Source organism: Protomyctophum bolini, assembly GCF_963924005.1.
Source record: "Protomyctophum bolini genome assembly, chromosome: 11".
Lineage (NCBI taxonomy): Eukaryota > Metazoa > Chordata > Actinopteri > Myctophiformes > Myctophidae > Protomyctophum > Protomyctophum bolini.
Window position 1 is genome coordinate 32,969,226 of NC_137872.1, and position 27,413 is coordinate 32,996,638.

A 27,413-nucleotide genomic window follows, 5' to 3' on the forward strand; every position below is an offset into this window, starting at 1 on the left:
GTAGCAGCAGCTTTTCGAACAGGTTGCGATCTATGGTTGCAACAAGGCATTCTCGGTCGTGGTGTGTGTGGTGGGAGGCGGACAACTGATCAAGCGCTCACAGTTAACGGGTCAAGTGTTTATTATGGAAAGGGCTGTTCGGCATGGAGTTTTAGCAGTGCACACAGAAACGGGAGGAAAAGTACACTTTCAGATGGATATTTACGACCAGTTCTTGCTGCGTGCTGCTGTGGATTTCATTCGGAAGAAAATATATTTGAAAGTTTAAAACGCGTCCCCTCGCCGCAACTTTTGGCTGTGCCTGTATGCATCCCTATTAAAGCGGGATACAATGTAGCCAATTTCACTAACTTTGCAACACATGTCCAAATGGTAGATGAAATGACAGTAAAATGCTCGGACCAGTGTGAATGTGATTGGAAATGGACAGCTGAATCCGGATAGACCTACTTCTGGAATACCGGGTGAACTAAAGGGTTTTAACTTCGACAACCGAGTTTCCCCTTTAAACTGGAATATCATGGAATGATGGAATATTGTAATAAGTAATTTATTTTTGCGGGGAAAACACTGCTTTTGGTGTACATTATAACTACACCCCCCTTAACCGGGTGGAGTAAACGAACGAACAAACAAAAAATGATTTCAGAGGAGAGAAGCAGTCATGTATCTAAACAAGCCCTGAACTTTCCTGTGGGCTTGTTGATCCGCTCTCCAAAGAAACGTCTGGCTAAGCTCGGGAGGAAACCAAGCAATGGGTCTTTACAGTAAGTAACCAATATGACAATCACTCTGAAGTCTGAATTCAACGTTTGTAATGAAATTATGCAATTGATCTCACCTCTCCCATGCTTTGTTTATGACTTTTACGCACCTGTTAAAATGTTCTATAGCTAGCCTGTATGCTTTTTGATTGCCCAACAACAGCACCACCAATGCCCCAATCATTTATGGTCTCTTCTACCCAATGCCCCTTGCCCTCTCTTTGAGGTCCAACAACTCAGACACCACCACACGGTCAGCAGAGAGTGTGGGTGTTCGGCAGCCAGCCAAGAACAAAATCCGCCGACACAACAACAGGCTGTCCACCGTTTTCAACCGCAGCCCAAACCTTCGGGACAATGGCCACCAGCGGCATGCCTCGGGCGGCAGCCAGAGCCTGGCAGGAGACCTCCGGGCTAGAGATGACCCAGCTGAGCTGTCCAGTCAAATGTCTGCCCCGGGCATCCTCAAGATCTTCGGCAGCGACATCTGCCAGGGGACCAACTACAAGAGCGTGCTGGCCACGCCTCGGTCCAATGCCAAGGAACTGGTCAAGGAGGCCCTAGAGCGGTGAGGATGCTGGCCCGGGGCCTTGTTGTGGGATTGACCCACAAGGGTGTAATTCAAATGTAATATTTTGCACAGCTATGAACTATACTTCTGTACTAAATAGATCATAACACCTCTCCCTCCTAAGTGAAGCTCTATACTGTTGCTGTGCAGGTACTGCCTGGAGAAGGAAGACGCCACTGACTATGTGCTCTGTGACGTGATTGGCCAGACGGCAGCCGATTTCCAGTGGAAGAGAGAGTGTTTCCGGGTCGTGGGGGACAACGAGAAGCCCCTTGTGCTCCAGTCACTTTGGAAACCTAAAGAAGGCTTCTCCAGGCGCTTTGAAATCCAGAAGAGGGCAAGCATAGAAGAGCAAAGCGCAAAGGACACAGACACAGTCACAGCAGGTATGCAGGTGTACACTACTCAGTTTTTTGTTTACAGTCCCAGAGACACTCGGATGGGATTAAATAGTGTGGTGCGTTAGCCCAGCCAGAAAATCTGCCTTTTTCTTATGGGCTACAATAGCCTGAGAGTCTTTTTATATTATGCACAGGGGACACACTTAGTGGTCATTAAGTGATCAAAGTAAAACAGGCAGAACTCAGTGACTGTAACATCTTTATAGCGGGACAATCAATGACTCACTCATGGTGTCATTGAGGGACATTTAATTCCTCATCTCTTATGGCAGGTTAAACAACCTTCATTGTCCCATCTTATCACCACTCAGAGAGTAGGGGAGATGAGATGGCATGTGAGAGGTCGACAGGAAACAAAAGCAGCAGGGGAGGGATAGAGGAGGTCATGGCGGCCCCTCTCTTATCTTTGTTTTATTGCGGCAGGGTCCCATCAGGGCCCTCTGAAGCCTGCAGTCACTGGTCAGCTCTGACCGGCTGAGGCCTGGACCTGCCAGAGTGTGTCCAACTCTCTGCTTTGTTATTCTTTTCCATCAGAGCTTACTTCCTGCATACTGGGGGGGACTGTGTGGTTCAATGTTGACTTTGGCACTTTGTTTGTTGTGGCTCTCATGCCTCTTTTCGGCCTTATCCTACCCCTCGCGCTACTCTGGCTACTGTCGGAGCTGCCCCGTGCTTCCACGGCTTTAGGCATAGCCCCCCCGCCCCCCCCCTGCGCCCCAACTGTCGCTGCGTAGCTGAACAATGTGGGAAAAACGCCCACTTCCACAGCTGATAAGGGCTTTGGAGAGCTGGGTGTGAAGCAAGGTTCTCTGAACATTCCATGGTGCTTAATGGCTACAAATGAGCTGGATAGTGTTTATGTTACGTCAGGCCGTTCAAGCGCCTGTTGATATCAGATAGAGGTGACCGCCCGCTCACTTTCCCTCCACGTTTCCTCTCCTTCCGTTGGCTGTTTGATTTGAACAGGTGCCAGACAGTGCATGCAGTGAACCATCATTGTTACAGAGCGGAATAGTTTTAGGGGAACTGTTAATTTTTTTATTTTAATGTTTTAATGCATTTTGGGGGAAAAGGTTTTGTTATTAAACAGAACCGCTAAGAGCTGTGGCGCCCGCAGGCCAAATGGTCCAGGCGCATGCCACATAGGTTTTGGCCTGACAGCGCGTCACATGTTCGAGTCCCGCTCATGACGACCTTTGCTGCATGTCTCTCCCCTTCTCTCTCTCCCTCTTTCCTGTCAGTCTTCACTTGATACTATCAATAAAGGCAGAAAAGCCAAAAACTTTGGCTAAGAGCTTTCAGTAGGAAACAATGCATTGTTTTTAGTTTTCATTAATGACAAATGTATTCAGCACTGTACAGTAGTGTATGTACAGTAGGCTTTCCGCCTATTGAACACAACCATGACTTTTCAGTAAAGCCTTATTCACGCTTTACCGATATACATTGTTGCTGAAGCACACATCGGAATTTGTGAATCTCATGACCGCGCGTACCTTTCTATATGCAGGCATCAATGCCCAGGCACGCAAGCTCCAGAAGAGCCGCTCGAGGGTGACCTCGTTGTTTGTGGAAAGCAGCGGGGAGGACATGGAGGGACAGTGCATCTGGAGGAGTCTGAGTGAGATGGACCTACCCACCATGGGGAAGGAGGCCGGCCGAGTCCGACAGGGCCCGCTCAGGGAAGACCCCGAGGCAGAGGCCGACAAGGAGATCCTGCGTCTGGGCATGGAGAAGGAGGAGACGGAGAGCAGCGACGACAACACCACCCAGTACTCCATCCATCCGCCTTTCGACTTCCCGTATTTCCTTTTGCTCCAAGGTTACAGCCACAGACAGGTGAGCTACAGGGAAGAAGGAAGGAACACGTAATGGTGACTGTCACTTACTGAGATGTATTGAACTGCAGGCAATTGTTTGGTTGGGTTGGAGTTATACATCTTATGCTCCGATGCAGGATCTGTAAATCTGTTTGTTTAACAGGATTTACAAAAAGGTCAGGTCAGTTTTTGTTTTTTTTGCGCGCCTGAATAGAAGCTCTAATTCAGGGCCTTATTGTGCACATGATCACTTAGCCATTTTCTAATGCTGGTGTGATGTAGTGGATTTATTAACTTTTTCAAACTGATTTGTTCAAATAGACCATGCAATTCTTACAAAGAAATCCTCCCGTATTCTTCTGCATCTTTTGTTTATTTATTTTTGTCACTGATGTGAGCCTACTGGCTCACCTTCCAGTGAGGAACCCCCACTGGGAGGTCCGCAAATCCACTATGATATGTTGGGTTTCACAAACCACAATCACTTTCCAGTCTTTACTGGATAGTGTTCACAGAAACTATGACCTCGATAGCCCAATCTGACCGGGCATTTAAAAAGAGATGGTCAAATTGGTTGAGCTCCCACATCCATTGAGGATCTTGACTGTCTCATCTTGGCTTCACAGACAGACAAGTACACTTTGCCCCCAGCGGAGAGCATCTTACTGAACCTCTTAGGCTAAGAGCCTCAGAAGTGGAAATCCCGGTGTCAGAGAGCAGGACTATAACAGGCCAAAGGAGAAGGAAGGAGAGAGGCTTCCCCTGGGGATTACTGTCAGTGGGCTTAGCGCCAGACAGGGCTGCTCAGTAGAGTGCAGCCATATAGTGGCGTGAAAAGACAGGTGATCTTCCTGTCCTCCAAAATGCTTAGGGGCCACCCTGTGGCATTTATGGGGTCAGAGAAGCACGCAGAATGGAGCTTGAGTTCCCACGCAGTAATGAGCTGTCTGTCAGCATGTCCCCATGCAAAGGATAAGGAACAATCTGTTCACTATTCAAGTCAGAGGGTGAACTGACAACAGCAGGGCTTGTAGTGAAAGGGGAGATAGCCCTGATTAAAGACGCACAGTAGAGCAGGATAAACTGCGGAGGCGGATAAACTATACTAGAACTATTCTTAGAGCATAAACAAACTGGCTAACGTACACATGGTGCAGAAGTATACTGTCATCTAGGTACATTTCAGGGTGTTCAGTCTTGGAAAAGGAATGCCTCATTCTGTAAACAGCTAGCAGCCCTTCAAAAATAACATCCTGAACACTGAAATATTATGGCACTCCGGGTCACTTGTTTACGGAGCTGTTTTTTCCACACAAAACCAGAGATTCAGACAGTGGGCTGAGTCCACAGTCTGAATCCGAGTCCATTCCCAGGAACAGGAAACTGCTCGCTCTCTCCCTCTCGCTCTCTCCCTCTATCCCTCTCGCTCTGTTGTTTGTCCCCACATGGTTTTGGAGATTGCTGAGTATGCAGGATGCTGGGTGTTGCCACAGCATTCTGAGTACTGTGGTCAGTTTAATCTTGGCCCCTTCACACTTCCATCAATTCCATTAGTCAACCCAGAGCCAAAGAGAAACCAAACGGCCATATGAAACAAGAGCAGTTTAATGTTTTTTTTTGTTTGTTTTGCTCAGACTTAATAAGTTAATCTGGGACATCTTTATAGTGGAGATTTCCGTGATGAAAAGCTGACCAAAAATTGTTTTGTTACAATTATCTTTGTTTATGGTTCAAGTATAATTCAGTGAAACAATGTGAGCATGATTCAACCTTTTAACAATCTCAGTCTCGCTGGGCACAGGGTGTTAATAATCTATAAAGATAATAGTTTACAACTTCCTTAGCAGTGGGATCAATTCTTATATACAGTATATTTATTTGACATGGTTTAAATTCCACTAAATAAAGGCTTTGGTTGTGTTGTTTCACTGCATTTAGCTCATTAGACACATTCAGTCGGTGCAATATGATGATTACCTGGAATGTCACCTGATGCTATATGACCAGTTGACCACTCATACATTTTGTTTGGATTGTATTGTTCCACTTTTTTTGCTTTGGCAATGTAAACATACGTTTTAAAGCACATTGAATTGGATTTTAATGCAGGATTTAAAATGTCCAAGCTGTGCATTTATTCCTTACATACCTCACAGGCCTACCAGCTTGCTTGGATGACTTGCCTGCAGAGATGATACAGTAACAGTATCATTCCTGACCAATAGCCTTAGGGTGGTGTTTATAAGGTCATGGACACACAGGGCTGTGCTGTTTCTTGAGGATGGACCTGACTGTTCTCACCCAAAAATACAATTTAACAGCAGACACTCTTGAATGATTTCCAAATAAGTAAGACCCTAGTAGTAACAGCCTAATCCGATCTCAACCATTCATTGCAATTGGTGTCCAGGAACACACACACAGGAAGGGACGAACCAAAACGGAATGTTTAAAAATGCTGAATCACTTCCCGTTCTGCATAGCATTACAAAATTAACACATTCTCTTTCACTTTGTTTCACTCCTCTGTGTCTCCTGGCTGTGGTCCCCCTTTCCTCGCGACAGGACTTTGTCATTTACCTGATGAGCGGCACCACCACCATCTTCGGCTGCTGCAGCGAGCACTGCAACGGAGAGGACGAGGAGAGGCTGAAGGTGGACATCCTCCTCTTCGCCCCGGACGTGTTGCCTCAGCACTGCTGCGTCAGACGCCTGGACTCCAACAGCTCCGCCCCGGCCGCCGCCGACGGCAGACAGACGCTGACGATGCTGAAGCCGCTCCACGGCGCCCCCGTCACCAGGAATGGCTTCCTCCTGAAAGACGAGGTGGAGCTCAGTCCAGGGGACCTGGTCGGCTTGGGGAAACACTACCTGTTCATGTTCAAGGATCCCACCTGCACGCCGGGAACCCCCCAGACACCCCCGTGGATGTCCAAGCTCTGCCCGACTGACCACGAAAAGGCATCGTCCTCTTGTGCGTCCTGCGGCTCTACCCTCCCGCTGAGGAGAGTCCACAGGAAGCCCGCACCTCCCCGGTGGAAAGACCTGGACGGCTCTGAAGCCTCCGTTTGCTACGAGCTGGAGCAGGAGGATGGGGTGCTGCAGCGGATCCTCGTCATGTCGGACCCCAATGGAAACGAACCCAGGCTGACGCCTGCCTTTCTGCTGGCACTGTGCATTCAGCACTCAGCCGCCACATTTGAACTGACACACTTCAGGAAGCTGCTGCTCCGAATAGCCAGCCAGATCCAGCTGGTCATGTGGGTGAGTGATGAACAGTGCCCCCCTTTTTGTTTCCTTGCCCAGTCTTATCCTTTTGTTCCTGGAACACCTCAAACAAGCCAAATGTTAGTCCATATGTATTCAAAGGTAAAAGTCCCCAGAGTTGGGTAAAGAAAGCCAGTAATCAAAGATGCCATCAAGGTCGAATATCATTTACATAGATAGGCTAGTGTAGGCCAGTGTTTGCTATATCGGTTTGAAATGGATATTTTCTTTCTTCTTTTTCTGTGGCCTTCCTTCTTAGGAGAAGACAAAGGAGCTTGCAGCAATCCAACCAGAAACGTGAGTAGGCATTCCGACCACAACCGTTTTTCAGTGTTTGCCCCAGAAATGGATGACAATGACCCGTTTACAAAGAAAGGAAAAGTAGCACCACTTGTTGACATTGAGACATTTGGCACCCATACCCTTGGTGTCTGCATGTAAGGGAACTTCAAAATCTGATTTGACTGTCACATATAACCAAACGACCTGAGATGGGGAGGGGGAACAAGGAGATTGGAGAACAGAAACACATTTAATGAGAATGAGTCATGGTCATGTCAGCTGTTGGAGGAAAACAGCTTTAACAAGAGGAATTCCTAACTAGCCAAATATGTGTTATTCATGTTTTAATTAACTCTTTTAAGGAGAAGTAAAAATGTGGATTATAACTCAAGGGTACATCACAGACATCATGTGACATTGACACAAAGACAATACTAGGAGTGACTGTCGAATGAATCATGAATTCCATGAAGAATCCTCATTCAAAATACCTGTACGGGGGTACATAGACTTGGCTCAGGCTGCTACATAACGAGGTTTATCCATCCTGGCTTGTTTCTTGCATGAAATAATATTAGTTAAAATATGTATTTATATCTGGCACATAACGTCAGTTATTGCCATAAACAACCATTAAAGTCAAACGATTGACGTCATAAGTGCTCTAAACAAACTCTTACAGTAAGGACATGTTTTGTCTTCACCTCAGGAGTTCGGCAGACGGGCAGCCTCAGGAGACTGAACAGATGCAGCTGCTGAGCATGGAAGAGCTGATCCCAGGTCTGCAGCCTCTGTTGCTTTGGATGGCCAACTCCATCGAGCTGCTGCACTTTGTGCAGCATGAGGTCCCTCAGATGCTGCCCTGGAGGCAAGACCAGGAGGATGAAGGTAAGACGCACATGGGAACCTGGCTGGCTGCCGCCATTTTGAACAAAGTGCAAAGGGGATTCTTCTATGCCTTTGAACGAAGTGCAAAGGGGGATTCTCATGTGTCTTTGAACATATACCTGTAAAGAGTTCTATCCTTGTGTACTACATGGCATCAGGTGACTTTTCAATGGCGCTTAAACATATTTCTGGGTGTCACTTCATGACTGCTGTACATCTGTAGTTGTATTATGAGACATAGCTGAATGTCTTTATCTGTCGCTAGGCCTACAGGACTCTGAGATGATGACGACGCGGACAGCCTGCGAGGAAGCCATGACAGTTCTGGAGGAAGTCATCATGTTCACCTTCCAGCAGTCTGTCTACTACTTGACCAAGGTTAGCTGAAATGAATTGTGCAGTACAACTGTTAAAGTGTATGTTCAGTTTCAATTCAGTTTATTTTATTTATAGTACAAAACTGTGAGTGACTGTGAGTTTTCCGGCATCCTGAGAGCATAGTGGTCTTGGAGGAATGTATATATTTACTAAACTGGACTGCACACACACACACACACACACACACACGCTATATAGAAACTTTTTCACAATTGTAATTTCACAATTTCCTCACTATTCCTGTTTGGACTCCATGTGAAACAGGACATGGAGTGTTGTAAAGTAAACACAGTGATAATTTCAGGATAAAAACCACAATAAGCCAATGGAAACTGACCTTTTCTGGCACTCTTGGTCAGGAAAGACATGTCAGATAGTGTGCAAGGCAGACTGTCCTTATTTCCATTCAGAATATAAACAAAGCCAATCTCGTCTCCCAAGGTTAGAAGTTTGCATAACAAACCTACAACCTGTACTTTCGTGGGAACTCTTTTTTAGAATACCAATACCGCAAGGGATCTTTCACAACTACCCTTGAATTGCATTGTAACACGGTTGTAGCGTTGTCGAACACAAGACCAGTCCAGACGATCCTGTTTAACAATAAGCCACAGGAAGGCACTCCTTGCTTGTATTTATGGGAGTCTATGTTAAGCGCTCATTAAATAAAGGCTATATCACTTAAACAGAGCTCCATCACTGTCGTACCTCAGACCACACCTCAGACAAGCCACGACTGGGGCACTGGAGACACCCGGCCGTAACCATGCCAACCCTGACTAGTGACTGTTGAAGGAAGGGAGGGAAGGAAGTAGGAACAGTCTGCTGTTATTTTGGATGACCAGAGAGAGAGAGACAGATTTATGTCTCATAACAGAACAGATGCCAGTGACATATTCCTTTCCAACTAGGAAATGATAGTTCAGTTTTCACAGGCCATGAAATAGAAGGGTAAACACTGGTGTTATCAATGATACTAATTCACGTTGTAATCATTCAGGTCAAACAGAGTCAGGGTGCTGCTATTGTAAATGTTGGCTCACTGGAAAGACTTTGCTACACTAAATGGAACATAATAGTGTTTTTGGTAACGTATAGCATTATCCTATTATTTTATGTCAATATTGCTGCTGTGAAAAAGCTATATTGTTTACGTCTCACTTTCAAGGTTATTCAACTCCCAACTAGCCAAGCACGGTTGGAGAAATTTGCCAATATCATTCTGAACCCTCGCCAACTCCACTAACCATTATTCACCCCGACAAGTCTTTATAAGAAGAGCAAAATGGCCACCGTGTGAATATGGTCCATTCTCTGCAGTAACATCTTCCACAAAACATTTCAACTTGTTTTTTGCCCTCAACTGTTCCAGTGTAGGCAATAGGCTTTGTGCTACTGTATGCACACAGTATACCTATACCTATTATGTAGGTATACTGTAATTTGGTTCTTCTGAGACCGAAGAGAATAGTGAGGGAAGGATTTACCAGAAAAGAATGGCAACCTAGCCCCAGAGTCTGTTTCCTGCTGTTCCTATTATATTATGGCGCCTTTATTCTTATTATCAAGACGTATTTATTTTTTCTCAAGGCTGGCGTGCTTAAGTTCAATAACAAATGTTTACTCTGCATTCTCTCACACATTACTCCTATCTTTAAAATACCTCTATTCTGTTCACACCTAGACTTCATCATTAACTGGCCAGCACCTGTAGCTCTGCTGAGCCTGCTAGTAATCTATTAAGTGACCTGTGATGTTAGGAATGCGGTGTGATTGTGATTCTAGCACCCAGGTTTTTAATGGTCTTCCTCTCGTAGCATCTGAGGTCATTGTGTGTGTGTGTGTGTGTGTGTGTGTGTGTGTGTGTGTGTGTGTGTGTGTGTGTGTGTGTGTGTGTGTGTGTGTGTGTGTGTGTGTGTGTGTGTGTGTGTGTGTGTGTAATGCGTTTGTTGAGTGTATGTTCGTATGCGTGCATAAGTTTGCTGACTGTGTGTGTTTATGTTTAATGGCTAATGTAATGGATGTGAAACAATGGCACTGTATCAGGACTGGTGATAAGAGCAGGATGTCAGTGAGAACTAATAACAGTAAGGTCGTGTTCAGGGAAAGTGCTGAGGTCTTGAAGAATTAAGACGTCTTGAGCCTCTATGTTCCGTTATGGTTGAGAGACATCCGTACTCTGTGTGTTAAGCAAGTGTCTATTAAACAGGATTAAAACAGGATCATGTACTGGGATTATAGATTCAAATCTCTAATCTCTAAGCAATGTTTGCACCATTTTCACGATTTGTTATGCCACCATTGTACAATGAAGTATAATACAGTGTTACGTGGTTAATCAGGCTAATTGATTTAGTCGATTAAAAAAAAGAAGCTTGCTTCTCAATTACTCAATTATTACTGTGCAAGTTATTGGTTCGAAATATCGGCCCTAGCGCACTGACTGACTGATTGAATGAATGTACCTAATATTCTTCACCCTCCTTGTCTCCAGTCTTGCTTCCCCTATTCTATATCTGCTTTGTGCACTGCATGGGAAACACGTTTTCCTGCCAAATATCCTGTATGTTCTGTAAAAGCCTTCCTCTCACTGGGCCATTATGTTCTGTGAGTTCCCTCCTGACTCAGACTCTCACTGTTGTATGTTCTTGCTGATAATCACATTCTCTGGACCTCTCTGGCTTTGACCATAAACGGCAAGGGGGAAAAAAGAAAGCATAATCACCACGAGTATAGTCAGGAGGAGGCCTTTGAGGGCAAACAAGGGTTTAACTTATGGAGAAGAGAACATATTGTACTCTGTGTTTCTAATTGGAATAAACCCCCCACCCCCTCTCCTGTACCAGCTTTATCACAATTTGATTTCCATCAGCAACCGACGACCGCTTGGTTTGAAAATTGGCAATGTCAGAACTTGGAGTGGACATTTTCCGGGTCTTTAGCACTACAAAGGCCATATCTGTAAAGGGGAAATCTGCCTCTGGTTGATCGCCCCACAAAAATATGGATGTGAGTGTGATGTCCATTATTTGCCACTCATTTGATAAGAGACATTTTTGGCAGGATGTTTTGCTGTCTTGCTGAAGACGTCAACAGCAAAGACAGTCGGATAGAGTTAGCCTATGCACCATTTCAAATGAACAACTGCTACTGTGTACGTGTATGTACTGTAATTGCACAAAAAATTCTAATTCTCTTTTCAACTACAAGACAAAACAAATGGTTTCTAGATTTCTTTCCATACAGGGCTCGGTTTCAGACAAGGTTCTGAGAAGACAATGTGGGTCCTACTCAGCTGTGCTGTTGTTCTGGACTGGTCTGACCCGATGGCGCTGGAACCAAACATTAGAGCAACACATCGCTGACATTTTTAACCACCGTATCTCCATTTTATACTTTCAAACGTAAAAAAGGAGCAACACATCACAACACGGCTACGCGCTAGCCCCTCCTACCTGTATGCCCAGCTTTGTGTGTCTGTGTGTACCACATTTGTGATGATTTGATTGGCTGAGAACGGAATGTGAAAAAAAAAAAATCCCCTACCTGCCATTACTGGGGTGGTTCTGGTTATAATGGAAAACTAACCAGGAAAACTACTGTATCACAGAACTTTCACAGGTGCTGGAAATTGTAATCAAAAAGAGCCATAAAAGTAAGAGTGTGTCAAGGAATGTAAATGTGATGTCTTTCTCTCCCCAGAGCATGTATGCAGCTCTGCCAGGTGTACTGGACGGAAACCCCTTCTCAGAGAGTGGGCAGCTGCGAGTGCCTGACGGAGTCAGTGGCATCCAGGATGTTCTCAAAGAGGCTCTAAAGCTGCTCAACGCATTCCAGGTCCACCCCGACATCTCCTTACAGCTCTGTGCCTACCTGTTCTTCTTTACCAACGCGTCGCTTTTCAATGCCCTCATGGAGAGAGGTGAGACCTGCCTAGACCTAGTTCCTCCTGTTCCTCACTAGCATTGTTTGAAGCACTGTCTGTGATTCTCAACCTTTTTAACTTCAAGGACCTCCATAACTCAGAGTGTACAAATGGAACCAAATTTGTACACCCCCCATTTAGAACCCACTCAAGGAACTCTGAAGGTACCTTGACAATTTGCGTCTACTCATTCTGTGGACTGTATGGACAGTTTAGAAACCTGCCTACCAATGGACATCATCGATGGGGAATGCAAGCTAATAAAAACGGCAGCCTTTCCCTTCATGGAAATAGAAGCCACTGTTTTCACTCATATATTTTTCTCTTTCAAATCACCAAACCTGCCTACTAATGATGTCACTGGTAGGCAGCCTTCCGAACTGTTCACAGCCTACCTCTGAGACACGGTGTGAGTAGACAGAAATGGTGCCTTATAGTGAGCATTATTAAATAGAAATGGGTGAAGTCTCTGTAAGGAAACAATTTATAATAATAACAATTATAATCTGCATTTGTATACCACTTTTTTAATACCACAGAGTTACAAAAAGTTACTTAAGCAACGGAATAATGTGCATTGGAAGTTGATGAAGTAAAATTAACAAAAGAATAGCAGAAACAATGTATACACGCTCTAAATGTTTTTTTATACATTTGTATAATTCTTTGTTGGGTATAGGTTCTGGAGGTGGATTCTACCAGTGGTCCAGAGGGGTGCAGATCCGGGCCAACCTTGACCTGCTGATGGACTGGTTTCAGAGCATCGGCCTGGGTGACCTGGCCACGGAGTTCTTCCAGAAGCTCTCCGCTGCCGTCAATCTTCTCGCCACACCCAAAGAAACGCTCCTGCAGGTCAGAGGACATCCTCTTCTCCTTTTCCTGTTTGTCTTTCCACAGATGGAGTATTCCAAGTCATGGCGTGTGCGTCAGTCTGAACGTTTCATTGTATTAAGATAGTCAGTACAACATCAGTTATGTTATGTTTATGTGGTTGATGTAAGGCCTACAACGCCTTGCGTCCTCGGGGTGAGGTCGGTGAACTTTAAGCTGCCCTTCCAAGAGCAATTATTGATATCCTTGTTGTTGTAAACTCTACTGAATCATTTCAGAGTGTTTCCTATAAATTATAGAATTGTTGTTTGCAGATGGACCAGCTTTGAAAATGCGCCAACTCGCGTCATCGGGTGCGTTGCAACGGCCGTACACAAAAATAAGTGGGCGAAGTTAGGGTACATACATACCACATGGGCTCTAATGCCTGACAAAAAGTCCCTGGTTCGATTGCCGGTTGGATGGACGATTTACTGCATGTCACTTCCCTACTATCACTGTGTTCCCTGTCTCTCTCCACTGTACCTAAACATTGACGCTCAGAAAAGCCCTAAAAATAAATAAAAATAAACATCCCTGAGGTGCCAGACTGAAGCCGTGATGAGTCACTGCTCTGCGATTTAAACACACCTCTGGGTGCACAGAATTAACTGCTTGAACATTCACCAACGTGATGCGGTGAGATCTTGTAGAACTCGGGTTAATTTTGACTAAGAATAGAAGGTTCAAGTATTTAACATGCCAACATCATACTGTATAAACCGCATAATCATGTTGAGCTGCATACAGTGTATCTCTTCTAATCTAAACCAATACAGAAGATATTACAAGTGATAGAGCTGATCTCCTATTTACACTTGACGTCAGCCAAGTGACTCATGTGCCCAACAGCTCACATGACATGACATCACTAAAGTTTGTTGAGACGGCAAACAATGGAAGTTTATGACTGTTTTATTACCATTCAGTTGCCCTCAATTCAAGAGCATACAGATAAGCAAAGATGGTAGTACTCAATTGCTACTGTAATGTTTTTATGCATTTGTTTACATTCACTATTGCTTTGGTTTCAAGTGGTAGCCTGCCCCATTCAAAAATAGTACATACTGTATGTATACAAGCTCACGTTTCATCATAAGTCACGACATGTGAGCTTGTAGTTCGGTTAATTTCTGCTATTGTGCCTGCAACGAGGTACATACTGTAAGGGTGGTTAATCTTCCCTTAAGTATAACACTATTCACTTCTTTCTTAACCATTCAACGGGGATGTTGTTCACTCTTTAAGTGCCAGAGAAGGAAGTTGAGCTCTTCCTCGGCTGGTTGTAAACACTGTGAGGTATTCAGAGCCATAAAGAGGGACCACCGTATAAACAGTGACCAGGTACACCAGGGGAGATACCAAAGGTCACACTATATCCCAAAAGCACATCCGCTCCTGGGTTTGATTAACACAGACAAATGATAAGTATGATAATGAACCTGTTAAAGGACTGTTGACAGTATGCTCATGCAGGGGATTTTAATACTACTGTATATATTATGCTTGAAACAAAGCAGTTTTGCTTTCTACAAGCTCATGACAAGCTCATCGACAAGTTCATATCCCAAGTCCCCCTCATTTCACAACACGGATGTCACAGAAATGGTGCTGGGTGGTTTACTAATCACATGAGAATGCCAGTTCCCTGTCTCATCCCATGGAAACAGTACACAGGAAGGGCTTAGAAACGCCATGTTCTTCCACTGTCCTTTCAGTGTTCTCATAGAGCTGTATGTTTGAGTCACCCTTTAAGATAAGAATCAATCTGTATTAATCCCTGAGGGCCTATTCGGATGTCATAGCAGCAGTAGCAGCAGTAAGAGTGAAACACAGGAGATAACAGGTTAAGAGTAAGAGTGTACTGTAGATCAAAAACAACATACCCGGTAAATAGAAAATAAATATATAAAATATGATTTAAACTTACACAATATCATGACTAAGAAGTTGTCATGCTTCATTACATAAAGAAATGGAAAACATTAAGCATAACATAATGTACAAAGTACAAAATAAAATGAAAAGCATATACCTTCCTATGGCAGCTGACTTCAATAAAGGTTAACTTGTACTTCATTGCATGATAGTGTTGCTCGAGGATAATATGATTTCAGTGTAAAGAATTTGCATTTTCCCAAAGCAACCTCATCGTACGCCAAAACATGCAGCTGGAGCACTGAACCTCGTTATGACCCCATTCTCAGAATCCACCTACTGCTGTATATCTGGAGCTGGACTCTTTTCCCGGTTGTTTCGCCAGGTTAAATGGTTTCAGGTTAGGTTTAGGAATAGTTTCTGTGAGGTTAAGGGTAGGGTTTTGCATAGTGTTAGTGGGGTTATGTTTAGGAATAGTTTCTGTGAGGTTAAGGTTAGGGCGGCATAATGTTAGTGGAGGTAGAGTTAAGGTTAGGTTTAGGCATAGTTTTTGTGAAGTTAACCCATTAAAACTGGGAAAACCTTTGTGTCTTTTTAGATTTTTGTGTTGTCTATTCAAAAATTGCAGATACACAAGCTCACAGCATGTCACTTTGTGTCACGCTGCAAGCTGTACATCTGTTATTTTTGGAACATTTTAGAAAAATCTTTTAAGTGTGAGAATTACTGATTTTGAAGGCATTTGTAGACTCTGCCTCGGGTCTTAAATGGTTTAAGAGTCAGAGTTTAGGCGCCAAGTGGGCGACACATCAAAGAAAGTGGAAGTCCCATATCTGGAGGAAACAGGTTAGCCATGGGGCTAGAATTCCAGTCTTAAGCCCCATTCAGACCGAAGAAGCAGAAGCTAGCTTCTGCTTTTTAAAGCAGCTTCTTCGGTCTGAACGGAGCTTCAGGCTAACACCTGTTTATAGTGTGTGACTAGTGGTCATGGTGCCAGCCTGAAATGTCTCTTCGGTAAAGAACCACTCCACCCCACTGGAGACGTCTCTTCTATTCGTGGGACTGGGTGGTTGCTAGGAGGCGGGTGCTTTTTTGCATCACTCACGGCATGAGGTCACTTTGTGGTCTGTATAAAAACAGAGCACACACCCTCGTCATGTTTTAACTTTTCCATCTGGAGAACTGGGGCTGCAAGAGCTGAAGTGGCTTTTCTGACACTATTATTGTCGGTTGTACTCGTGACGTGGCACACGAATTGTTTTGACATCTAACTACAGCCATTCTGCATAATGCAATATATCACATACAAACGTGGCTGTCACACATTTAACCTCAGACATGGCACCAAAAGTAAAATAAATTCTTTAAACGGCTAAACTCTGTGTGCAAGCCTTGCCATGTTGGAGTGGAGCTGGGACTCTTAAAGTAGGTTTCCATTACTGCACTGACACGCTCGGTGCACTGTTATGTCCTCCAGTTCAGCTGTGAGCGGACAGAATGATTAGCCTGACATTTCTCACATTATTGTTAGTACAGGTGTATCAGTAATCACCTGCTTGTCAAGTGATCTCATTGTCAGATGAGTCACCTGTATCCCTGTCCTTGCAAACGTTTCAGGTCGTTTCAGGAGGAGAATGGCTTCAGATAAGGGATTTTTTTCACAAGAGGCCAAGTAGAGAGATGATGAAAAGTCAAATAAAGTTCACTTACTCATAACTGGAAATACTTGAATGAAACTTGACTCTAACATACACACGTATGGGGACAATGGAGCATACTGTAGCAAAAGTATGATTTACTTAAGGCTTTAACTGATGTGAGGAAACCTGAAGTGCAACTGTAGTCTGTGGAGTTGGTTGGTAATAAGTGTCACATACCAGACCTAGGAGTGTTTTCCTCAGGAGATGTTCTTATCAGAACTGCCACTGGTTTGACAAACGCAATTTCTAGATCTAATCATTGGTTTGAAACATTTGGCATACAAATAGTATGCAATAATAGTAGAAATCAATTGGTTTCCTTTTGTGGAAATAAACATGGTGGGATAATACTCTTTTATTGCCAGTCGACTTAAGTCAATGGATGATGGCAGCTTTTTACGACAGTTATTGTGTATTTCTGACAAAATGTGCTGTGTATTCTACCAATAGAGGTTATGCGTGTGACATCATCATCAAACCCGGAAGTTATGCAGGAACGCCTACTGTACTGAGTGGCAAAAAACTACTTTCTGGCCTTGACAGCCTCATACATCCAAACAGAAAAGTCCTATCTGATTGCATTAAACAACGTTAAACAATGTCAAACTCACTTTGCATGTTGCTTTGCCACTCGACGTGCCATTCACTTTAAGCATGCGCATACCCTCTATATGTCCCCACCAGGCATCATGGAGCTCTCTGAGGACAGAGTTTGCTGCCCTCAACGCTGCCCAGCTGCATCACATGCTGCGAGAGTACAACTCCAGCAAGGCCTGCCCCTCTGGATGGACGCCATCCGTAGAGGATGCAGAGGATGCTGTCAGGACCGGTAGGTGTACGAACACATACACACCCATGCAATTCAGCACTATTCGTCAGCCTGTGCACATACCACACTCGTACATATGTATATAAATAATATATCGTTTATATTATTCACCAATTTTGCACTCATGCACCAACAATACCTACGTGCATTTGTCAATAGTAAGCCTTCTGCACCCCTGTAATCCTGTCCTGAAACCTGTCTCTACCAATCGGTTTCAATCTAAGGGGTTGCCTGTTAAATCCACTTCTTCTGGCACCTGTGCCCCCCTCCTCCTCCCCAATACCCTGCTGTGGAAAAGCCCCAGCACTTGACCCAGCAACCACCAGCTTGAGTCCTATGTACCCAGTGTGGCTGCCATTAATCAAGTGTTAACCTATAATTAAAAACAAAACCGGTTTACTTAAGTCACAGGGTTGAGTTTCATGAGAACGCTTGTGTCATGTCTGTGATGGATGAGGTCATGTCTTTCTCTCATCCTGTAGCCGACATCCTAGAGAGTTTCGACAGCCACCCGCCACTCATCCTGCCGAGCAACACATTTCACCTTGAGCTGGGTAAACCCATCGTGGAGCCTGGTCTGTTTGAACAGCTCGGCCAGCTACAAGAGTTCATACGGCGTCTCCCTTGCAGGGAAACGCAAGCTAAACTTGATCCTGCACAACAGGTAAACGACTCTCTGACCCAACATTACTCCTATAATGAGAAGCCGTTGGGAGTCTGGGTTATGCTTAGCAAACGAGACATTTCACTTTGAGGTTTCCCCATCTGTTATTTATTGACTTTATGCCCCCCTGCAGACTCTCAACGGGACGACCGCAGACAGCCAGTCTACAACCTCACCCTCCGTTGCCGTCTTTCAGGATCCTGCTCATCAGGCGGTCTCCGACCCCGTTACCTGCCCCAGCCTGAGGGCAGATGTGGACCTCAACTCCCCTGGGACAGCCCCTCAACCCCGTGGATCTCATGGTGACCTGAGCTGCTGTGAGGCGGTACTGACCCAGAAGCTGAAGAGCCTGGAGCTTCAGAACACCCTCCCAGGTCAAGCCGACCTGGGCTGTCACAAGAGTATGGCCCTGGACCCGTCCTGCCTGCTTACGCCACCTAATACCCCCCAGGGTATGGAGCTGTCTGAACTGGAGGCAGACCTGCAGGAAGGGGCTCGCCAACAAAACAAAGGTAATTCCGAAGGCAGACACACACTGAGCCTTTACTGTAGAACTCCGAATGCGAGGAGCAGATCAGACAGCTGACATAAATAACAGAGGAGGAGGCATTATAAAAACCTCAGTAACAGCTGAAACACATTTACTGAAAGCCATTTTCAAAAAGATGATTGATGAGCACATGAGGGCATGTACATGAACAAAGAAACCAGGAAGAGAGGAGCAACCCAAATTGTCACCGCGGATCATTAACTCAGTGACAGCGTCACAAAGCAGCCATTCACGACTTGCCTTTACACAGCAGCTTTTGATTAAACTGATCTGTCCACTGCATATATGGCTACCGCGACTCAAACTTTGTTGGCCATATCTCATCTCTGAAGCGAGGTCACTGGTGCCACCTCCACCCAATTAACCAGCTATGATTGATGGACTCCAATAGGGAAAGAATTTAGAGATCTGACCCGGTAGACCTTTTGCATATTTTGTCCCTTGTGGCTTCAAGCCCACATAAGGGTTCCCCGGTGCCCCACATAAAAGAGGTGGAGTGCCGGTCTCCACCAGCGTCCCGCGCCCTTCAACGTTACTGACTTTGGATGGAGAACGGGGCTGCAGGTTAGGCCTTTCAAATGAAAGGCTGTGGCCTCTGCGTTCCTCCCCACAGGGTGGATTCGCTGCAGAGGAAACACCGTTTCCTCCTCAGCCCCTATTGTTTTTAGAAGGCTCAGTAATGAGGTCATTTCTAGAAGTGACAGGAAGGGACTCGACGTGTCGGATCTGAGGTCTCTGTACTCCAACACACTCTGGGGGAAGAAAGTGAGGGAACTCCTCCTCAGTCCAGACAAAAGAAATAACAGTGAATGTTGGACAATCTCCAAATTCCATGCTGCATCTATCTATCTATAAATGCACCAAGTCTCTGTGTGTGTGTGTGTGTGTGTGTGTGTGTGTGTGTGTGTGTGTAATCCACGTAACTCGAGAACCGTTCGCCCCACAGACTTCAAATTCCACACACGCGTTGCACACCACCGCAGGGGGTGCAATGGCCGGTGTCGAGTTGGTCGGACCCACGGTTGTCCAGAACCGCCCCCAAAAAGGCCCCTTGCCCGGGCTCTGGACAGGGCCCCTGACCAGGGTCCATACAGTATATGGAGCTGGCCTGTTCTGACATCATTCTGACGTCTGTATAGACTCCATATTTGGGCATGCCTGACAAAGAACTCCATAATATCTGGGTGGGGCATGCACTTCCAACTTGCATCGTTCCAAGTAGACCAGTGCCCAACGGGCACCGCTGTAGAGGCCCCACGGGCACTGCTCTATAGTTACTATAATGAGGGAAATAAAAACAATTGTGTTCGATGATCTTTATTTAGACCTTATTTGTACCTTCACTAGGACTACACTAAACAGAACAACAATTACAGTGAGTCTATATATAATGAGTTTTTACCAGCTCCCACTACGTGGCAGCATGGTAAATCAAACCAACTCAAACCAACTGAGTGAGTGCTGTCAAGTGGAAACCTCATACTCATAGTAGCCAATTTGAATTCAATCTGGTCAAACTGACTGATTGCTGTCAGGTGAAAACCTTGTATGACCAAAACCATTCCTTTACAAAATATATAATAATCAAAAATACATAAAATTGTTAAAATAGCCTATCTACAAGCTCACACGGCATCATATTCATATCTTCACACGTTGGGAGCTTGTATATCTGCGATTTTCTTATTCTGTGGACCACCACCACCACACATATAAAATTAATTACCAGCTGCTGCATTATATCTCCAGAATTGTGCTATTATATGACATATCGTGTGTGTGTGTGTGTGTGTGTGTGTGTGTGTGTGTGTGTGTGTGTGTGTGTGTGTACAACAACAGGATCTGTCAAGGTGACTATGTGAGTGTAGCCTAGTACAAAATGGAACCAATGGACCCTAGAACAAACTCTGAGACTGTCCGTATTGGCTTCTAGGAGAAAAACAAGACACTTCACTAATGTGATGTCCTTTCGAAAACTACACAATTACTGAGGTTTTTTTTGCCACTGAGTGGGCGTTCCCTCATAACTTCCAGGTATGATGATGATGTCACACACATACCCTCTATAGTCACAGTTCACCCCGCTGAGATTGGTACTGCATATTAAATCACCAATGCCGCAAATTGGCCACAAGCTCAGTTCACTCTGCTTCAGGAAAGCTTTTGCAATCTGTTCATAACATGTGTCAGGATCTCTCTGATTTGCTGTAGCATCAAAGAAGCGGCTATCGTCTCCCGTCAGAGGCAAACAAAAGCTTGCTTAATGGAAATTCTTCATGCAGGGAACATCAGATAGGCTCTGCCTGGCCTTTCCTGTTGATAAACACATGGTCTGCCGCTCTGCCCAAGCCCCCAATTGGTCTAAGACAGTGTTTCCCAAACTTTTTAGCCCCGTGACCCAAAACAGAAATTAGACATTCTCCTGGGACCCAAACTATGAAAATAGCAGATCTACAAGCTCATAACGCGCCGCTTCGAGTCATGATGTGTTATGACCCAGACCTAGGGGTTGCCAAGGGACTAATGAACAAATGAGGTGTGGAAATCAGTTGTCAGTGGTGTAGTGTGTGTATGTGTGAAGTGTGGGTGGGTGCGTGACTTCGTGTTGCATGAACCAAAATGTTGAAAGAACTGGGGAAGCAGGCATTTATAGGGCGTCAACACCCGGGCCCAGGTGTGAGCCGCTTGATCATTATTAGCAGCTCAATCCTATTTGACAAAAAAAAGAACAGGAAATACGATAGGGCAAAACACAACATTACATAAACCATAACCAGACAACTTATTATCAAAATACCCAGGGAACCGTCACACGTTGTGAGCTTGTAGATCGGCTATTTTCACTACTTCTTTTCTTCAAATGTATGGAATTTCTTAGATTTTAATTTTATTTCTTCATGAAGTTTCTGAAAAAAATCATTGAATTTTGGTATTCATGAAAGATTTTTCTTTTTTGGGAACTTAAAAACCAAAGTTAGGAAAAATAAGGGGACCTATAAAGTGAACTGAACAAATTCAGTCTATGGGTTTGCTGACCAGCTGGTGAGGGTATGTGCACTTACAGAAAGATTTGAACCACTTTAACCCAATTTGAATGGTTTAAACCCTCTAGTCTTAGTTAACTGGACTTGAATTACAAGTTACAATCTCTTCACCAAACATAGCCGATCTACAAGGTCAAATATCTGCTGAATTATTCATTATATTTTTGCTGAATATTCCTCCCGGAATAAGGGAGTTCAAGTGGCTGCATATACATAGTAAAAGCCATGGGTCCAAAGTCTTGAGTTAAATTAATTGGGGATTTTAATGTGTAATCTATATTTCTTTAACTGCACACAAGCTTACCTGGGGTTAATTTAACTGCTTTACAATTTTTACATTCTCATTATTAAATGTAGCTGTGTCCATCCAATATCACATAGCTGTGTCCATCTATCACATTCCCCACTGTCGTAAGTCATTTAGCGTAATGACATGTCACTCTATTTGCGAGGTGATTGATCATTATTTTGAGGGCAGCCTGTGTTCCGATATGCAACCTCCCGTGGCTGTTGCATACGACACAGCTCACCTCATCTCGCCACACAGAGCCTAACTTTGGCCTCTCACATCCAGAGTTCCTGTTCTACCTCTGCGTTTTTCTGCTTCTAACGGGTAACATTATTTTGGAAGCTTTGCTAATCCTTTAATCTAGCCCCAAGAATTCCAGAGAGGTGGTGATGTCAGGAGAGAAAAGAGCAGTGGCTGACCCGTCATGGGAATTTACAGTTGGGTTGGTGCGTGGAATCTTAATCGGAGCAGGCATTGTTCTGGGCAGGTCCTGCATGGGGGGCAGACCAGACAGGCTGCATGTCAGTAGTCCAGGGAGGAGGGGCAGAGCTGAGGGGTGGGAACATTGCATTTGGGAATACAACTGCTGCTGCATGGTTGTTGTAACAAGCTGTGGAAATGTGAGCCTGAGATTTCTTATTGCGTGAGCAGCACAGCAGCAGTTTCGTAATTTCATAATAATCTTAATTTATCTTTAGTTATCCCGTCATTGCCGCAACCCCCACTGTTGTCCTTGGGGGGAGGGTGTAGACAACCACCTGACAGTGAGGAGTTTCACCATGAGTGCATCACACACACGGAGGTTCACATTATCTTCCCCAGATCCCACACCAGTTGGAGTCACCACTGAAGTGACATAAATGTGGTCCTGGGTTTCCAGGGGGGGCACACGTTAGTCCGACGTCCCGTTAGTCCGACACCCGTGGCTTCCGCATGCGGTTAGGGTCAGGTTTAGGGTAGGGTTAGTAATGTCGGATTATTGGGACTAATATTGGGACGTGGGACTAACGATATGCACCCGGTTTCATACCCATGCATGTCCTGTTCCAGTTAATTTGATGCGTTTCCTTTTCAATGTACTTTTCAATGCCCGTCGGCTACCGGCCTACTTGAGAATGATGCAACTTGGGAACCTAATAATACCTGTTATCAAGTGGACTGGTTAAGTAGGCTAATCAATTGTCAGGTGTGGCCCGTGTGGGGTTGCCATGGCAATCAATTGGCTGAGGCAGAGGCTGGAAATTGCACAGGTGAGGGGATTCCCAGCGGGAACGCTAACGCGCCGGTTCGGTCTCTATCCTTTTATTACTCTATGATGGCAACCCAGAGCCACCCTTACTGTCTATATGCACAGAGCCTACAGGATAGGGTCGGTCTCCCACCCGCCAACAACTGGCGAATCGTTAAGCAAACCTGGGCCTCTGTGGACAGCCTGCATTTCATAATACTTTAATTTAATGTATGCCAGCCAGATCTTTTGAAGAAGTATTTTATTAAACGAAAATCTCTTAGGATTTACTGCCAGCAACTGTGCACTAATAAGAACCAGATATTTGAGCATGTTTTAACAAGTGTGTGTGTGTGTGTGTGTGTGTGTGTGTGTGTGTGTGTGTGTGTGTGTGTGCGTGCGTGTGTGTGTGTGGAGGTTGTTGGGGTTCACCATGAAGTCCTTGCCTCTTGGTGAACCTTTACATTTGTATTCACTAAAGTTTCTACTCTCTGATGATGCTAAGAGACAGGGGAATTAGCCAGAAACAAGACCAGGGCTGTAGAAGATGATCCAGGGCTGCAGAATAGTGTTCACTGAATCCAGTTATGGCCTCCAGTTCTTCGTTCAAGGTTACTGAACACTGGAAGCATTTTGGTCCGGTGTGGCTTCGTAGGAGGCAAGCTGTCTAGAAATGGGTCTGAAGTCTGTGTGTCCAGGGCTATAATGTCGCAAATTGCTTGTGCACGCACGCTGCCGAGTCGACCAATTAAATAACGTGTGTGTGTACGCTCTGTTGCAGCTGGTGAAAGTGCAGAGATGAGGAATGGAAATGTGGAGGATGAAGATGGAGAGGAAGTGTTCACAGTGGAACTCCAGAGGGGTCCTCATGGGCTTGGCCTGGCACTCGTAGATGGATCGGTAAGAATACAAGCACTTACTCTAATAATTAACAAGTATCAGCTGGGCAACAATGAGGGAGTCATGTCCCCTTTATAACTTACAGTGACACAGGTGATTGTAAAGCGTTCATTGATTGTAACTGATCTCCTGTACGTTTCACTCGATGCAGAAAACCCCTCTTAAGATGAGTGGCATTTATATCAAGTCAGTGGTGCCCAACAGCCCCGCTGCTCAGTGTCAGAAGCTGAGACTTGGCGACCGAATCCTGGCCGTTAATGGCATCAGCCTCGTTGGCATGGAATACCACGTGTAAGTAGTGGGTTGAGACAGCTCTGGGGCCAGAGAAATTGCCATTGCACGCAGACACTAATTTGATGTTCTCTCCTTGTTATTAAGTTGTCATCTCTTTTCTTCTCTCTCTCTCTCTCTCTGTCCCTCTCTTCCGTCCTCCACAGTGGGAGAGAGCTCATTCGATCTTCTGGCGACTCGCTCAGATTTCTGGTTGCCAAGATTGACCAAAGAGCGATGAGCAAGGACTCGGTTACAACAAAGTGCTGAAACAAGAAGCTCTCGTCAACAACAAGTGCAATTGGACACAGAAGGAGATGTGATTCTGGATGAATTCTTCCTGCTCTTATCTGAGGGTGTTGAATGTATATCAGTGTTTCTCACAGGATGCGTTCCCCAACCAAAGAAAAGCAGACGTGTTTGGTGGCTTCCTGCTTCTCATCTCATCTCAGTCTTACATTGTGAGAAAGGTTTATTACATACAGTAAAGCTGTACGGTGTATAAAACATAGGAGACAAATACGTTAACCAAAACAGAAAGAATGATTCTGAATCAATCTCATTTGATCAACAACTGTGAATCTCTTACCAAACAAAACAAAAACTTGTGGGCATTTGCTGGAAGATGGATGGTAAAGACAGGCTTGCACGCTCGCAAAACCCAGGCCCTTGTTGTCCTGGCTTCTTGCTAGCCTTATTGGGAAAAGACACACACACACAGGTTTGCGCCATACTCATAATACATGGGTTTGGTAGTGAAGAAAAAGACTGTCTGTGGTAATGGGCAGTTGTTATTTGCAAGCGATGACAGAACTATTTCAGTGTCCTTTAAGTCCACTTGCTGCAAAGTACACATTGTTCTGTCTGGAGAGCAGAACCAAGCTGAACCAAAATCTACATGTACTACAGGAACAATATATGCAATAATGAACAATTCAGGTCTACTCTGAACTTGTTTTGACTGATTCAAAATGCATCACGCATATACTTACAGTATATATCGTAACAGGTGGTAACTTTCATTGTGGCCTTCAGAACATACAGCCTTAGCTACCATAGAATATCTATGCAATTGCTCCACCCCCAAGGGAAATTCTAATGTATTTTTCGTCTTAGCTGTCACAATGCAAAAGGAAATATCTGGCAGTCTATACAGCAAGAGACATGCTTGGTAATATGCCAACCAATCTCTACTCAAGAGAACAAGCTAATTATTTTTGATAACACAGCAATTGAGTAAGTGTACTGGTTGGTCATCTTGACCAAGAACAAGAATTTTCAGGACGCAAGTATCCAGATACTTGATCTCTATATGGGAAACACTCACTTCCGCCTATCCGTGTGCCATTAGCATGGAGCGTCACACAAGTGTGTGGAAATATGTGCATACACTGAAATGGGAAATTCTGATGATCAGATTTGATCTTGTATCAGAAATGTACGTTTTCATATACAAATGAACATGTTTGCATAGAAGGAACAGACTGCAGTAACCTTTGCCGTATGAATGCATTGCTGGGTACAGTATATGTGCATGCATCATGTCCAAATGTAATCGCTACAGTATTTACATATGCAAGCATCAAGGGTACCTCCATGATGGCTATGGCGGTAATGAAATACACACCAAATCTGAAGTGTACAGATTTTCTGTAGGCCTACTATTGTAATCTGCACAGTTATAGAAATGAACCGTTAAATGTTGTGAAAGCCTTACTGCAAGTATTCTGGGCCCATATTCATGAAAAAGAATCTAAAATATTCATCGTATCAGTATGACATATTTCCATTTTTTTGCCCTCCCCAACCCCAGATGGTTCCTCCTTTTCTTAATATGTTTATGATTTCATATTTGCATGTATTTAACACTACAACTGTAGAATGACATACTGTAACAGCTCTACCATCTCAAATCTGTCAATTTCCATGTTATAATCTCCTTACTGCCAGGGTAACAGTGTTAAGTCTTCAATTATATTGACAAAAAAAACAAGAGTATTCCATTTTGTAATATTTATATTGCCTAGTATTTTTTCAAATGTATTGAATAAATATTTTGACTGAAAAAAACCAACGTGTACTTTGCTGCATATATTGCGTGGTAGGCTGTGCAACACTCCGTGCAGGGTGGGGTAACTGGGACAAATAAATGGCACACTTGGCTGAACGAGGCACCCAGCTGTAGTTTTCAAACTGGGGAGAGCAGCAGGGGAAGCATGGGTGTGTCTCGTAGTGCAATTACCACAGATGCCGTTTATAGCTTCTGTGTGGTTTCCACTAGGCTAGCACTTTCCACTACACTAGCCCATTATATATGTGGACTGAAAACAGCTGATCTCCAAGCTTGCAATGTGTCACAGCGTGACGTGGTGTGAGCTTGTAGATCGGCTGTTTTCCGATGTGTCAATTACCCTTATTGCCTCACAGTCCTATTAATGTAGGCCTGTGCCCCAGGCCTGCATTAAAAAAAACACTTGTTTTACAGTACATGCTGTATAGTATACTGTAAAAGGGGGCAGTTTAAACACATTGCATACTCATCACTTGCATGCATAGCTTATACGGGATAAGTGTGCAGTAAATGCTTTAAAGTGCCAGGAGCTGCTGAGTGTGAGAGTTGTCCTCTGCAGGTTTCAGACATAAATGCTCTTTTAAGATCAGGCTGCCGCCGTATGTTCACTGTTAATGCTAATTTATACTGTTGTACAACCAAAAACTGATTGTAAACAGATTTGATTTTAAATTAGATTATTTTTTATAACTGATTATCAAATATATATCCATCCATCCATCTTCAACCGCTTATCCGTAGTTGGTTTGAAGGGGAAACAGCTTCACTAGAGAGCTCCAGACTTCCCTCTCCAAGAGCAACATTAGTAACTTCCTCTTGGGGGA

At 44.5% G+C, this 27,413-nt stretch overlaps 1 protein-coding gene across 1 annotated transcript; it reads left to right on the plus strand.

Moving 5' to 3' along the window:
• The first annotated feature begins 10 nt into the window (after positions 1 to 10).
• radil2a (Ras association and DIL domains 2a) lies at positions 11 to 26,588 on the plus strand. Its single transcript, XM_080776056.1, has 16 exons — positions 11 to 767; positions 991 to 1,332; positions 1,486 to 1,721; positions 3,247 to 3,575; positions 6,122 to 6,820; positions 7,083 to 7,120; positions 7,815 to 7,993; positions 8,259 to 8,371; positions 12,074 to 12,293; positions 12,976 to 13,148; positions 17,429 to 17,573; positions 18,056 to 18,237; positions 18,371 to 18,749; positions 24,130 to 24,248; positions 24,400 to 24,539; positions 24,686 to 26,588. The coding sequence occupies exons 1-16, from the start codon at positions 640 to 642 to the stop codon at positions 24,786 to 24,788; spliced, it is 3,525 nt and encodes a 1,174-aa protein (XP_080632182.1). The 5' UTR covers positions 11 to 639; the 3' UTR covers positions 24,789 to 26,588.
• Positions 26,589 to 27,413: the final 825 nt, after the last annotated feature.

Excerpts from the sequence above, each read along its gene's own strand:
- radil2a (XM_080776056.1), top strand. The coding sequence starts at position 640 with ATGATTTCAGAGGAGAGAAGCAGTCATGTATCTAAACAAGCCCTGAAC. Across the intron at positions 7,121-7,814 it reads GCAGCAATCCAACCAGAAAC|GAGTTCGGCAGACGGGCAGC; the intron begins GTGAGTAGGCAT and ends TCTTCACCTCAG. Across the intron at positions 24,249-24,399 it reads TGGCACTCGTAGATGGATCG|AAAACCCCTCTTAAGATGAG; the intron begins GTAAGAATACAA and ends CACTCGATGCAG.